The 15,628-nt window shown below is 41.7% G+C and overlaps 1 protein-coding gene across 1 annotated transcript in view; it reads right to left on the bottom strand.

The window, feature by feature from the left end:
- ADGRG4 (adhesion G protein-coupled receptor G4) overlaps positions 1-15,628 on the bottom strand; it is a 115,534-nt gene that overhangs the window by 41,762 nt on the left and 58,144 nt on the right. The window contains 7 exon segments of the mRNA XM_028482340.1: positions 1,816-1,894; positions 5,343-5,611; positions 8,158-8,231; positions 8,233-8,298; positions 10,360-10,463; positions 12,636-12,681; positions 14,056-14,183. Coding sequence (XP_028338141.1) covers positions 1,816-1,894; positions 5,343-5,611; positions 8,158-8,231; positions 8,233-8,298; positions 10,360-10,463; positions 12,636-12,681; positions 14,056-14,183 — 766 coding nt within the window.

Raw genomic sequence — 15,628 nt, 5'->3', positions numbered from 1 at the left:
AAAGACGTTCAACTTCGTGGTCAAAAAAACAAAAAAACAAAAAAACTTAAGTTTCCCTGAATATCATCTTCAGCATTAAAAGAGGCTATAGAAAACTCTTTTAAGAAGGCTGCACTATATATTTGGTTAGAGAATCATCTCCAAGACATATTGTTAAGTACGAAACAGTGTATATCTACTATTTGGGTGACAAAGTGTACAAGAGAATATCTACGCAAATTCAATTGTTGGTAATAAGAGTTGCATCAAGGGATGGAAACTGGGGGACTTCCCTGGTGGCACAGTGGTTGAGAGTCCGTCTGCCGATGCAGGGGACACGGGTTCGTGCCCCGATCCGGGAAGATCCCACATGCCGTGGAGCGGCTGGGCCCGTACAGCAAAAAAAAAAAAAAAAAAAAAGGGACAGAAACTGGGAAGCTTGGTGTTGGGAGTGGACTTTACTTTTCATCCTCTACCCTTTTGTACATTCGAATTTTCTACCGTGTGCATGTATTACTTCTTCAAAATATAATTATTTTTTAAAAGCTCTTAGAGCAGTCTGCCTCTTACTAACAAATTCACATATGAAAGGGCTTTTTCCAGGGGGAGTGGAGTTGGTTTTGTTCTGGTTTTGCTTTTGCTTTTGATCTTTGAAGAAGAATCACCATTAGATACACACTGGGGACCCTTTAAGTCACAAAACAAGCAAGGAGGGAGGATGGAGGAGGAGATGAAAAGGAAGGGAAGAGAAAAGGGAGAGAGAGAAAAGATAAGAAGCAATTATAATTACAAGGCATCTGCTGGCAGGGGCAATAGCATTTTGACAACCTCTGGAAACTGTCACCTCAATATGAAAGACGGAGAAGTTTGGAGGGCAAGACCTTGTGCATTTGATTCCAGTCCAGTGGGAGAGGAACTCTACAGTGAAAAAGAACTTGAGAGGCTACGATACAGAGAATGGATACGGGTAAGTAAAAAACAATCCAAAGTGTAAAGTGAGGTTGTGCAGTCTGAAGGACTGCATGGTAACTCTCTACAGGCCTGTAAAAGAAGGTTCTGGAGAGGTAGAGCAACTTGAATAGCTACTCTCTGGCACCTGTGGTTGAGAGAACCAAAGGAGTGGGCTTATGTATCAAAAAGAGCAAAGAAAAAGGAAGAAAGAAAAGAACAACAACAGGACAACAAAGCTGAGCCAACTTACAAAGGAAAGTGGTGGAGTCTTCTTCAGGGGAGACCTTTGTCGTCGAAATACAGGAATGTTTTCCAACCCGTTTCAGTATTTCGTTATAGTGGCTTCTCCAACTCCCAAGTTCTGCAAGCTTTCTAATCATGATAGCTGCCAGATGTCTATAATGCCGATTTCTTTTATTATGTTTTCTTGCACTGTATTTACGTCATTATTATAGTCCCAACTGATAAATTTGAGAGCTCTTTACCAGTCAAAAAATTAAATAAATAAATAGATAAATAAACTATTCATTAATTAATCATTGCTGCCAGATATGTATCACCGACGGAACAGGCCACACGCTGAGCACTTTATATACATGGTGTCATTTTAATCTGCACCCAACACGGAGAGCAAACATTATTATCCCCGTTTCCCAGAGAAGGAAGTGGAAGGAAGAGGTAAAGTGAGTTGACCAAGGTCATACTGAGCGCAGACACCTAACCATTATATCAGTGCGCCCATGACTTTGTTAGGGGGTAAAAAGGCTGAGGCCAACTTCCTCCCTGAAGCCAGTGTCAAGACCAAGCCCCAGGCCAGGGAGCACCTCACCATGCCCTGATGGTCAAGACCATCACCACTGGAGAAGCAGAGTTGCTGGTACTTACGACGGAGTCGTTGAGCTCAGAGTCCCATACAGATCTTTTCACACGCTGAGTATAATCACCACCAAAATCTCTGGGATTCCTAGAGTGAGAAAGCAAGCCAAAGGCATCCCATTAGGAAGTGGGAGAGCTCCTGATCAATGACTGTTGGTGCTGATACATTAAGGCACTTTAAATGAACCACAGATGTGCGGGCATCAAAATACCATTGTTTGCAAAATGTTTGTGAATTCTTCCAGGTTAAACATTTCTAGGAGCTCTCCAATCTGCTAAACTAAACGGCATGCCAATGGCTTCAGTACAACACCCACTGGTTATTAAAAATAGCACAAGCGCCAGAAATCAACTTGGCACATCTAGTTCATGGGAATGCAAGTTCGCGTAAAGCATTTCTTCTCAGAGTGTCGGCTGCCAATTTGTCTCTCTTTCATTACTGACCCTTAGATCCCCGTCTCTTTTGGTCTAGGCCGCCTTGGAGGAAGGGCACAGGCAATCAGCTGCAGCCTTCAGTGCTTTTCTGACAAGGGAGCTGTTTCCACGCTCGTTACTAGTTTGACATTTTGACTAGATCGGCCAGTTAACGATCAGTCAGTTCAGCCCGAGTATAATAAAGCAATCAGTTCAGTCAAAGTGGCCAAACGTGACATGAGTACAGACACAGGGTTTAAAAATCCAATTACGTGTACATTTGCAAAACTTAAAAGCCTTCTTTCTTTTTCACAATGTATTTCTGCTAAACTAGGAGCATAACACCTGCACACATTTTAGGGGTTTTGTAAGATGCTTTCCAAAGCTGTTTCAAACCCCAGAGTGCCAAGCAACTTTTTTTTTTAACATGTTTATTGGAGTATAATTGCTTTACAATGGTGTGTTAGTTTCTGCTTTACAACAAAGTGAATCAGCTATACATATACATATGTCCCCATATCTCTTCCCTCTTGTGTCTCCCTCCCTCCCACCCTCCCTATCCCACAATAATTTCTTTTGTTATTGACTTTATGGCATTGATACCATTGCTTAGTTTCTGCTTTACAACAAAGTGAATCAGCTATACATATACATATGTCCCCATATCTCTTCCCTCTTGCGTCTCCCTCCCTCCCACCCGCCCTATCCCACCCCTCTAGGTGGTCACAAAGCACAGAGCTGATCTCCCTGTGCTATGCGGCTGCTTCCCACTAGCTCGTAAGAAATCCTCCATTGTCCTATCCCGTGATTAACAGGACAATCCCTTCTGCTCTGTGCGTGGCACACCTAGCACAGGGCCCAGCACAATGCAGATGAAAAAAATACCTGTTGGGGGCCGGAAGGGAGGGATGGAGGGAGGTTTCGCATTTAGGAAGAAAGCTGCGAGACAGTCCCCAAGCTGTGTTAACATTTGGCTAATTAAAACAAAAAAGATGCCTACTGGTTATTAAAAAATGTGGACAAATAAATCTACTGCCTTCGACAGAAATTTAAATAAGGGAATGAAACCTTCTCAACAGGTTGCTTTGGCATTAGGAAGACAGAACTTCAAACACAAACGGAGACTAATATTTATTTTCCTAACAGTTGATTACATCTGTCTAATATTTAAATGCTCTGAGACTCCCTGTAGCGGGCCAGCTCTGCAGTGGCTCCCTGGCCAACCTCGCAGGGATCCAGAGACCGAGCAGGCAAAGGCTTGGACCACGACTGATCTGAATTTGGGCGAAATGCCTTGTGATCCTCCACGAATTCGAGAAGACGAGGCAGGCCCGTGAGGAGGGGCTCCGAGGCCATCTCCTACTCTTCTCCCCACGTCCTCCAGAAGGCTGTCATGATGCAACTTCTCATCGCCTCCCGGGCTCTGAGGCAGGGTGGGGCTTTGCACCCTGCGCCCTCAGAACAGAGCTGCACAATAGAAGCCACATAGCTTCACCTGAGAGCTGGCTCGTCAGCAGCAGGGAATCCTGCTCTCTTTTGTTCGGGTGCCATTCTTTATAGTGTGGGAAGAAAGGACCTGGGAGCTGGCAGCTTTAGCTACTTGTCTTTTCACCCTCTATATAAGTCATCAGCTGCGTCTGAAAGCGGCTCGTTGTATCTTTACTGGTTGAGCCGGTCAGGCCTTCACCTTGGCTTGGCCTTGGCTTGGGTGTGTACTTGACACTCCTCAAGTTTTTCCTGCCTCCAATTACCAAGCCTTAGCCTTGCCTGCCTCCCCCTGCACCCCAGCAAGTGTGTGTGGAATGTGCAGATCAAAGAGATGAGTGATGCCAGGGGTTTGAGTGCTATTTCCAGCCCCTGCACAGTTAGCCAGATGTGGGTTATCCGCCTTCTGGATTATTCATGAAGCCTCTTCCACAACATTTTTCAATCTTCCAGTTGACTCGAGGTGAGGGTTGCCAGGCAGAAAAGGGAGTGTACTGACTGCTTTTGGCTTTGTATTTCTGATGGGTTCCAAACTATACGCAAACCATTTTTTAGATCATGCTTTGTTTAGCATTTGCCCGTCTCTGCTCCCTGCATTACCATGGGTAATAGCACTAACCGTGTATCCAAAGAAAGCATGTACTACGTTAATGAACTCATTAAAAGGATGAGTAGCTAATTGCAAAGCTATTGTCTTCACCAAGGCAGTAGAAGATAAAATCTATCTTCCCAGGTATCCTATGCATCTCACTTAATACACATCTCTTATGGATCCAACACATTTTCTGAACCTCAAAGCCGGTTTGAATAGGCAAGGGGTGGGGAAGAGCTGAGGTGTCCATGTCAGTTAGAAATGCAGGAAAACCAACCAATGAAATGACATTTCAATTAGGAACTGTTCATGCTGAGTTCCTACCTGGCTTCTCCTATAGGGCAGGAGAACGGTGACAGTCCTGAGGCGTGGTGTGAATGGGGGCATGTCTGAGCCAGCACCCTCTCACATCTTGCAAGTCTTTTCCCTGGCCCTTAAACAATATGACTGGATCCTAGAGGTCAAAGTCCAAACTATGCAGACAGACTCCCTGGTTCAAATCCCAGTTCTGCCACTTACTAACTGTGTAAGCTCTGGCAAACTACCTAATCTCTTTGTGCCTCAGCATTCTCATCTCTTAAATGGGAATAATGATGAAACCTTTCCCAGAGAGGTATTGTGAAGATTAAATGAGTATGAGACACTTAGACTAAACGAGACACTTCGAACCGCGTCAGGCACGTGGAGCGCTACCTCAGTGTTGGCTGTTGTATCCGTGTGTATTTGCTGGGATTGTAACTTGAGTAAAGGGAAGGATAAAAGCTGACAGCTTCACTACTGTAGATCCAGCATTTAGCACAGCACACAAGCAGGTGCTCAGTAAATATGTGTGGACCGATTCCTCACCATAGAGGTTAAAAGTTGAATTTATAGAGCAATACAGACAGAAAAAGAAATGCCCACCCAAACACCAGTGAAGCAATCCTTAACTCCTTACCTATGATAATAACAGCATTTGGTCCCAAATAATTTGTCTAATGGAGCGAGAATTAGACAGACACAGGCTTGAAACAAAGACATCAAGGACCATGGCAGATATACTTACCCCAACCAAACAGACAACATTTAAGGATATAATTGGGAATGTATATGTCGAAGGCTTTGACTAGAGCAAAATACATGTGGACTGCCTCCAGACCCATCCAAGTCAAAGAAACGAGCAGGAAGTAATGAAGTGACACAGCGGCTGTGATACAAAGGCCCGATTTCTGAAATGATGATGACCAGGAATTGACCAGAAATGCCAGGTTTAGCATCAGTAGTGCTGTGCACAGGTTGATCAAGATTTTGGAAGGATGATCTTTTCGAAGTTTGCTAAAGGAAAAGGCACAATGTGAGGGTCTCTGTTTTTGACCAAGCATTGCCATGTTTTATCTGCATAATAAGTGAAAGAATAAAAGAACTGCCTATTAAAATTAAATTATTCATATTATCTTATATGTACTGAATTTTCGAGTCCCCCACTCTCTTTCCAGGTAGACTCAAAGTATTCTAAACATGGTGACCTTCACTGACGGGAATAATAATAGCCTCTCTCAGCTAAGCAGTCCCCTTTTTTCTGTTTCTTTTTCTCTTTTTTTTTTTTTAACATCTTTATTGGAGTACAACTGCTTTACAATGGTATGTTAGTTTCTCCTTTACAACAAAGTGAATCAGTTATACATATACATATGTCCCCGTATCTCTTCCCTCTTGCGTGTCCCTCCCTCCCACCCTCCCCATCCCACCCCTCTAGGTGGTCACAAAGCACCGAGCTGATCTCCCTGTGCTATGCGGCTGCTTCCCGCTAGCTATCTATTTTACATTTGGTAGTGTAGATATGTCCATGCCACTGAGTTTCCTGGATACTACAATTCTCCCACCACTCCTTCAGCAGACTCAAGGCTGGATCTACATATGACCAAATAGCAGGATGACGTATGGAAACCATTTCAAGTAGCTACTTGGGTATTTCCAAAGACCCAGATATTTGGCACCATGGAAATATGACCTTAATTTCACTAAGTGATCACAACTGCACTTGTGAAAACTGATCCTGTATTTTCCAAATTAAAAAAAAAAATCTTTCCCTTTGATTCTTTTACATTTCTATTATATGTCTATTGATTTAAATTTTGCAATTTTCATTTTGGGTGTACGTGGGTTTTTTAAATTGGGGTAAGTAGTAAAGTACACAAGTCCTAAGAATGCAACTCAATGAATCTTTACAAATGAATACACCCGCGGAACCTCCACACAGATCAAGAGGCAGAGTATTTTCAGCGTCTCAGAAGGCTCCTTCATTCCTTCTCCCATTCAATACCCTCCACTAGAGGTAACCAATAGTTTAACTTCTATCCGCATAGGTTTAGTTTTGCCTGTACTAGGAACTTCAAATAAATGGAACCATACAGCATGTTCTCTTCTTTTTCTTGCTTCCTTTGCTCAACTCTCTGCCTATGAGATTTAGATATTACATTATATCATGTAGAAGTATAGTTGAACCTTGGGAGTTAGGGGCGCTGACCCTCCGAGCAGTCGAAAATCCGCTTATATCTTATAGTTGTCCCTCCTCCTTATCCACGGTTCTGTATCCTCGCATTCAACCAGCCCAGAATCATGCAGTCCCCATAGTATTTACTATTGAAAAAACCTGCAGATAAGCAAACCCTCACAGTTTGTTTGAACAACAAACCCGTGTTGTTCAAGGGCCAACTGTAGCTTATTCATTTTTACTGCTGTGAAGCATTCTATTTTATGAATATACTACAAGTTATTCAACAAGTCAACTGTTAATGTACATTGTGGTTGTTTCCAATTTTGGGCCACTATAAGTGAAGCTGCCGTGAATATTCTTGTATATATCTTTCCGTGGACATATACAATCATCTCTCCCTAACAGTGAAATTTCTGGGTCAACAGCTGTTGGATATTTATCTTTAGTAAGTATCGCCAAAGAATTTTCCAAAGTGTCTGTGCCATTTGTAGTTTTCCATATCCTTGTTGACCCTTGCTGTTTTCAGTATTTTTAATTTTAGCCGTTCTGGTGGGTGCATAAAAGTATAATTGCGGTTTTGATTAGCATTTTTCTGATGAGTAATGATTTTGAGAACCTTGTCGTATGCTTGTTAGCCATTTGGGTAGAGGTTAGGACTATGCATGGATATCTTCTTTTGTGAGGTGCTTGTTCAAGTCTTTTGCCCATTTTTAACTGTATTGTCTTTCTTTTGCCTTTTGCTCTGTAGTTTTTATATATTCTGCATACAAATCCTTCGTCAGATATATGCATTGTGAATATCTTCTCCCAATCTGTGGTTTGCCTTTTCACTATTTTCATGGTATCTTTTGATGAAAAGAAGTTCTTAATTTTAATGAAGTCTGATTTGTCAACTTTTTCTTTTATGCTTAGTGTTTTTGTATCCTGTTAGAGAAATCTTCTCCTATCTCAACCCTCTTGCTTTTTTATTTATTTATTTATTTATTTATTTATTTGAGTAATTCTGAGTCATTAGATTTTTTAAAACATCTTTATTGGAGTATAATTGCTTTACAATGGTGTGTTAGTTTCTGCTTTATAACAAAGTAAATCAGCTATACATATACATACATCCCCATATCTCCTCCCTCTTGCATCTCCCTCCCACCCTCCCTATCCCAGCTCTTGCTTTTTTAAAATGTAATTACAATCTTTTTTCTTTTTCAGAGGAGCCTTGGTTGTTTTGTTTTGTTTTTAACCTGCCCACTTCATAATCTAATGGATCTGACCTCTCCCTATTGTGATAAGAAACTTTTTGTGAAATTAACATGAAATTAACAAGGTTACAATGCCAGTAGCATCTATCAAACCAAATTAAATTTAGAGTAAGACTCTACCAACTTACTGAAAAGCTATGTATGTCACTATTGCAACAACTCCCAGGAAAATGGAGGAGATTCCACATATGTTCCACATATGATTCCACGTATGTTATAAGCACTAATATCCGTTCGTTCACTGCATCCACTGCAGACCTGCATAAATCCTAGGGAATGCAGTGTGTTGTATTTTATACATTTGCCAGGGCAAGTTTATAGTAAAACACTTCCAGTGCTCACTACCAGGAGGTTCCCAGGATGTACAGCATCTCTGTTAAAGCTCTTATAAAACCAGAGTATGTACATGGATATATGATAACACTGTATATTGTTGGTTGAGTATGCCTAGTGCAACTTACTGTGTATAGGGCATGGAGAGCCATCAACAGTACTGGAAAAACATTTAGTCCTTGGTTTTATTGTCATTAACATGTTCCACACTTCACATATAACCAAACTACTAGATATGAATTTGGGATACAAAATGAATTATTATCTGTACTAAGCGTCCCAAAACACTGCGCAGAACATCAAAAAATGTTCCTTTCCCTTAGACCTTAAATAATTTTCTTAAAATTAAGAGACAAAATGGACCTTAGAGATCACATAAACCAGTAATTTCTTAACCTGAGGACCATAAAAGACCTGAAATCGTATGCAAAATTATTTGAATGGTATACATCTTTCTGGGAAGACAGTCCATAGCTTTCATCAGATGGTAATGGAGCTTCGTGACTCATAAAAGGTTAAGAAGCGCTGGTCTACTCTGGCAGTTCTCAACTGGACACAATTTTGCCCCTGCCCGGGGACATGTGACAACGTCTGGAGACATTTTTGGTTGTCACAACTGGAGAGGGTGCTACTGGCATCTAGTGGGTAGAGGCCAGGAATGCTGCTAAACATCCTAGAATGCGCAAAATGGCACCCACAACAAAGAATTATTTGGCCCAGAAGAGCAAGAGTGCTGAGTTTAAGAAACCCTGGTCTGTTCCAATCTTTCGCATTTCAGAAGACAAATGTAAGGTCCAAACAAGTGAAATAACCTGACCAAGATCACATAGATAGTTAGTGACAGAGCTGGACTGTGGGCCCTGGTCTTTGGACTCACGCCATAATGTTCTAACCAATTTGCAGGGGAGTAAACAAAATTCTTAAAGTTCAATAAGTATCATTGGAGCACCTCTTATTTGTTGAATAGATACGGTAAAAAAAAAAAAAAAAAGAAAAATATAAAACAGACTCTCAGCCCTCAAGGAGTTTCTACATTAGTAGAAGAAACAACTCATACACAACACATTCAGATACTAGTATATAATATGTACAATAAAGTAACTTAGGAGAACTAAGAAAGTACTCAAGGGTGGGTAGAGAAGAAGGAAACACATCTGAGAGACACTTTGAAGGAAAACGCATCAAGTCCTGATGTTAGGGAAGGACCATAGGAAACGAAGGAGATAGAAAGGTTAACAATGACTCCGAGGCTCTAAGCCTGGATATGCGAATTGATCAGATAACTCTTGTTTGGTTAAGTACCATGAGCACTAAAAAAATATGCACTTCCCTACAGTGCAGTTAGACAATATCTATTACAATTTAATATTTTAACTGGAAGCAATTCTACTTCCATCGATTTAGTCTACAGAAATGCTTACACCAATATTAGAAGACAAATAAAAATGTGTATTACAGCATTGTTCTTAACGGAGAAAAACAGTAACAACTCAAATGCCTACCTACAGGGGATTGGTTAAATTCATGGTGTTAAATCCACACAATGGAATACTATAAATGTATTTTTAAAAAATTAAGTAGATGGATATGTATTTGCCTGAAAGCTGTCCAATATATATTGTTAGGTGAAAAGCAAGTGGTAAAAACAGTATGGATAATTCGACCCCATTTTTATAAAACAAAAACATATATTAATATACACACAGGAAAAGAACCTGAAAGAATATACATAAAGGTGTTAAAGGTGGTGATCTCTTGGGAGGGGGATTATAGGGACCTTTTCTGTAATGTTTGAATTTTGACAAGCAGGCATTAATTTTATAAGGAGAAAAATAAATATTTGTTTCAATTTGCTCTACTTTGAATGAACAAGGTAGGGGGCTGTTTTTCCACTTGCGTGGAACTTTTCCACAACTTAGTTCACACATATATTTCTGGTCTGTAATCTAATAAAAGTTGTCAAAATTCTATCAAGGAGTGATTGAGAGACAACTCACCATTAAGACTCCAAAATGGGCGAGATGGTCACACTGACAGATTATGTAATTTAGGTTTGTTTCCTTTACTTTACAGCCTGATGAATTCCATCCACCTTGCTCATCTGCAAGCCACAGAAGGGAATTTCACAGCAATTTTGCTTTTCTCAGAAATGTTTAACTTTTCATTATATGTACCTTTCCAAAGTGTGCTATAATTAGTATCGTTTGTTAAGACAGCAGGATAGCCGTATAATTGAACACTGAAATTAAATTAAGTCTAATAGGCAAAATTGACTTGTGGGGAACTTCGTAAATGGCATAACTTCTTTGGTTCTCACTTTCCCCATTCTTCTACAGATTAGGACAGACTCTAGTGATGAACAACAGTTCTACCACCGTGCTGGAATGACAGAGTAAGGACTCTTTTTTCAAGGAGCACAAAGGGGAAACAGGTAGATCTAGAACTTTTTGAAGGGCATGAGCTATGGAATATAGGCTGACACGTGGGCCTCCTTGGTGGGACTGGAATAAACATCTGAAACAGCCGGCTCAACCCAGAATTCAAATAATCTCAAGTGCTTTGCATTTAAGCCAGATGATGGTCTGCAACTCCTTAGGGCCGATTAAAGCCTCTGGTCTATTTGCCACCTGCCTAGTTTCTCACTCCTAAGCATATTCAGGGTTCTAGAACTAACCCACATACCTCGAGAAGCTGTAGAGCTTGCATACTAGACCGGGTTTAGAGTAAAACCTCCAGAGTAGTACTAGACCAGAGGGGTTATCCTAGGGCAGGCAGCTAAGTGTGGTCAAAATTTGTCCATCCAGGATAATGACAATAGATTCCAGAAGTTCTGGATCCATGGACAGAGGGGTAGGGGTCAAAGATGACCTGGGAGGAGCCCAGCAAGAGGCATTATGAACACACAGATCAACTTACTGAGGCTGTGGGGAACAAAGCCTATCATTTTACAGGAATCTTATCCTGGGCGACTTGGAGGGGACCAGAAAAGGACAGCGCTATCTCTGTTGTAGGAAAGCAGTAGTACTCCACATGCCAGGGAGTCGAATGGGAAGAGAATTTCCCCCTTTTTCCCCCAGAACTCTGAGGATACTAAAAAAAGGAGAAGTCCCAGGCAGAGCTTCCACAGGTGGAACGACTGGTCCCAGAGCCACTCCTGGCATTCCAGGGACAATTGCTTCCGTGTGGGAATTCTCTGAGATTTGGCGATATCCCTGGAGATTCCAATGGCAATGACAAGCTTAAGAGGAACACATTCAGCAATTCCCTTCCACGACCCCTTCTCTTTTTTTAAAAAAATTTTTATTGGAGTGTTGTTGATTTACAACATTGTGTTAGTTTCAGGTGTACAGCAAAGTGAATCAGTTATACATATACATATAACCACTTTTTTTCGATTCTTTTCCCATATAGGTTATTACAGAATATTCAGTAGAGTTCCCTGTGCTATCCTTGTTGGTTATCTATTTTATATATAGTGGTGTGTATATGTCAATCCCAGTCTCCCAATTTATCCCTCCCCCCTTTCCCCCCGGGTAACCATGTAAAAAAACCAATTTTTCACATCCGTGACTCTATTTCTGTTTCGTAAATAAGTTCATTTGTACCATTTTTTTTAGAGTCCACATATAAGCGATATCATATGGTATTTGTCTTTCTCTGTCTGACTTACTTCACTCAGTGTGACAATCTCTAGGTCCATCCATGTTGCTGCAAATGGCATTATTTCCACGACCCCTTCTCTTATGGTCCCCCAAGACTCATACCCAGCCAAGCAGGAAGGGCCCTTCGAGACCAACTAGAAAGTCTTATTCCCTTCATGAAAAGATAAAATGATTGAAGCCACTAGAGAGTAAATGGACCACCCAAGGTCACACAGTCAATGTAGAAGAGAAGAAGGAAAAACGTGGCAAGTCTAATGGGAAAGACAGATAAAGAGCCAGATCTTCCTCCCTCAGCTTTCTTCAAACAGCTCAAGACTGCTTTGCACTGGGTCTTGCAACTTTCTTTCTTCCAGCTTGCTGAGTTATGTGATTTTTTTTTCCTGATCTCCAAAATAAGTCTCTTCTCAAAAAGAAAGTTTTACAAAAACTCCCATGCCCTAATTAGATATGAAACTCATATTTGTATCTTGGTCATTTAGAGTTCCCTGTAGGGTCTGATAAGACAGTAACTTCAGTACAACTCGCTCCCATGTAACTGCCAGATAGCAACATGGTCAGGGTCAAAGTCTCATTGAGAACCAAAGCCAAAGTTTGCTAAGAAAAATACTTACTGTTATTCCCAAAGTCCCAAAAGGCACAGTGAACTTGATCATAATTCTAGAAAAAAGAAAAATCAGAGGTAAATACCTTTCCTTGTGATCGTTACCATACAATGACAACTACACACAAATGTTTTCTTCTCAATGTTTTCTCAAACACTAGACACACACACACGCACACACACACACACACACACACACACGGACCATTTGTGAGTTGGTTTTAAAACGAACCCCAAGAATCTTGGGGTTTACAAGTGAGAAAATAGTATGTTACTGCTGCGTGGTGATCTGGTATGTGTCCTTTAAAGCATTTGGTAACGTAAGAATTTGCCACGTCCTCCTGGTGCAAAGTCCAGGAGGAGACTGTAGATGGTCAGTGCAGGTCTGATGTGCGGTGGGTGTTTCTTGTGGAACTGTGGAATTTGGGGCTCACAGCTGAGGTCAAGCCTTATGGATACAAGGTTGAGCCGCCTATCATTAGGCCTAGTGAACATTCCTGAAACACTCTTGCAAATCTCCAAGGAATTGGAAGGCAATGAGAAATTGGTTATGGGGGACGCTTGGAGAGCTGTGGCCCCAGCCAGAATTAAGAGATCTTACCCAGTAAACATGTTTCATTTGGTATCTATTTCTTTTTAAGTTCCCTCTCCTACTCTTCCTCTTCCCTTCTAGAATTAAGATCTATGAAAAATATGCTGTACCATATGGTCTTTTACTTTGGCAATGAAGGAAGCTATTAAGACTCCACACTGGACATACATTAACGTCAAAGAATGGAATAGTAGTTCATTCTTATACCACGGCTAAATTTGATCGTTTAGTAATATATTCTTTATGTTATGCCATATGACTATGGTTTTAATCCTTTGGTGATAATTAATACCTATTTTAATGCTCTTCATGGAAAATCAAAGGATAAAAATGTTCCATTATTTTGAATTAAGTGGTTTGCCTCCCTCAAAAATAAATGGAATTAAATATCGTTTAGAGTGATGGGACAACCAAAAGATCCACCTGCCTCCAAGTCACCCCCTGCCAATCTGCCATTGCGCTAGAAACCCACTATTACTTACCCCTTTAGGCTAAGGCATTATTTCCAGAAGGCCCCAATTACAATACACCTCTGCTACCTGGAATGGGACAATTTTCATTACATCTTGGAATCACATCTGTTAAGTAGCCAATTTTTTTTTTCAATATTTATTTGTCTGCGTAGGGTCTTATTTGTGGCACACGGGCTCTTAGTTGCGGCATGCGTGTGGGATCTAGTTCCCTGACCAGGGATCGAACCCGGGCCCCCTTCATTGGGAGCGTGGAGTCTTAACCACTTGACCACCAGGGAAGTCCCAGGTAGCAAATTATTTTTAATAGGAGAATCAGGGAGGGGTTCTGAGGCTTTTTTATTCTGAGATGAAAATGGATATGTTACCCGGTTCCCTTCAACATGCTGCAGAGTAATAACCACTGGGTCGGCCAAGTTTTGAATGGATGTATCTGATGTACCTGAAATGCTGGCACTCACAACATAGGTGGTTAAGGCTTTAGCGACGTTTTTGTCTGCAGATGAAACATATAAGGAAGAGGAGTTCAGGTCCTACCTTTCTAATTTCTGGCATGTTAATCACCAGTCTAAAATTCTGAAGTACTGCATAGCATTAGGTACAGAAATGTGGAAAATAAAGTCACAAGCTAAGAAGGAAGTTTTAGAGGTAACTTAGCTCATCTCCTGTCTTCACATCAGGTCTAAATTATACCCAGCAGACCATTTCATTAATCCAGCCATATATCCAAAGAGCTATCCAACAAACTTTGGTTTTGCACCTGCTACTCAGTACTGCACTAGCAACAAAGTGAAACTATTGCCTACTAGATAACTCTCCGGGCCCTGACATTGCACAGCTTATCCCAGTTCTAACCCTCACCCGTCCTTACTTACTTTGAGGGAGTCCCTCCTTACAAGGAACATAAACCCATCACGGGTTAGTTACAAACCTCTTCCTGTTCCATCCTCACTGGCAATGGAAGCGGGCTGATTACCATCCAGCTTGGAACAAGTCTTCTCCCTAGGACACCATGAACTCTGAACATAGGCATTGTGTGTCCTGGTGTCCCCCGCACGGCCTAGCACACAGCAGGGATTTTATCTTGTACCCACGGTGAGCCAGTTACTTTGTCGAGTGTTTCCCACATGCCCTATCTTCAGTCTTCACTGGAACAACCTAGGCATTTTTTCAGATAAACTGGGGCTTGGGGAGGCTCAAAAACTTGAATAAAGTCACAGAGCTGGTGAATGATAGGGCAGGGTACAAAGGAAACAAAATAGAATGTAGCCATTGAGATGCAGAGCTTGCTAATTAACAGGGCCAAAGTGGCACAGGCCAAGGCAGCTGGGAGGGTGCCATTTCTGGGGCACACCTGAAGAGACGAGCGATGGGGCAGGTGCAGGACAGGAGGAAGAGGAAGCAAAACCTCTGAGTACTTGCCAAGAAAGCCTAGAGGAGTGGAGACCAGATGTCCCTTGAGGAGCCCTCTGGGCACTCTTAGAAGATGCCAAGCTCTCAAATTTCTGATTCCTGCAGCCACTGAGAAATGAGGAACTATCAACACAGCCTTGGGCTCCCCTAGGAAGCTACTTCCTGTTCCTGACCAGCTCTGTTCTTCCAAAGCCAGCCCGATGGTTCAGTGCTCCCTTCCCAGAGGAATTCCTCTGGGCTGGTCTGATGTAGAGGAGGGTCTGCAGCAAGATACGGTGGAACGGGCCCTGGCCGACAGTCAAAAGACCAAGTCCTAGCCCAGGCCCTCTTGTTCCTCAATAGTCCCTTCCCTTTTCTGGGACATTGGTGACATGAAGGCAGGTGGACCAAACGATATCTAACAACCCTCCCAACTTAGTCTAAGAGCTGTAGCTTTCTATAGTGAAAAGGCCAAAGTTGGAGAAACACGCTGTGACCCAGGGCTGAATTAACCTGCTGTCTGGCTTTATTTCCTTGACTTACAAAATG

This window comes from Physeter macrocephalus, chromosome 21 (assembly GCF_002837175.3).
Source record: "Physeter macrocephalus isolate SW-GA chromosome 21, ASM283717v5, whole genome shotgun sequence".
Classification (NCBI taxonomy): Eukaryota; Metazoa; Chordata; class Mammalia; order Artiodactyla; family Physeteridae; genus Physeter; species Physeter macrocephalus.
This window is presented reverse-complemented; position numbering and strand designations above follow the sequence as displayed.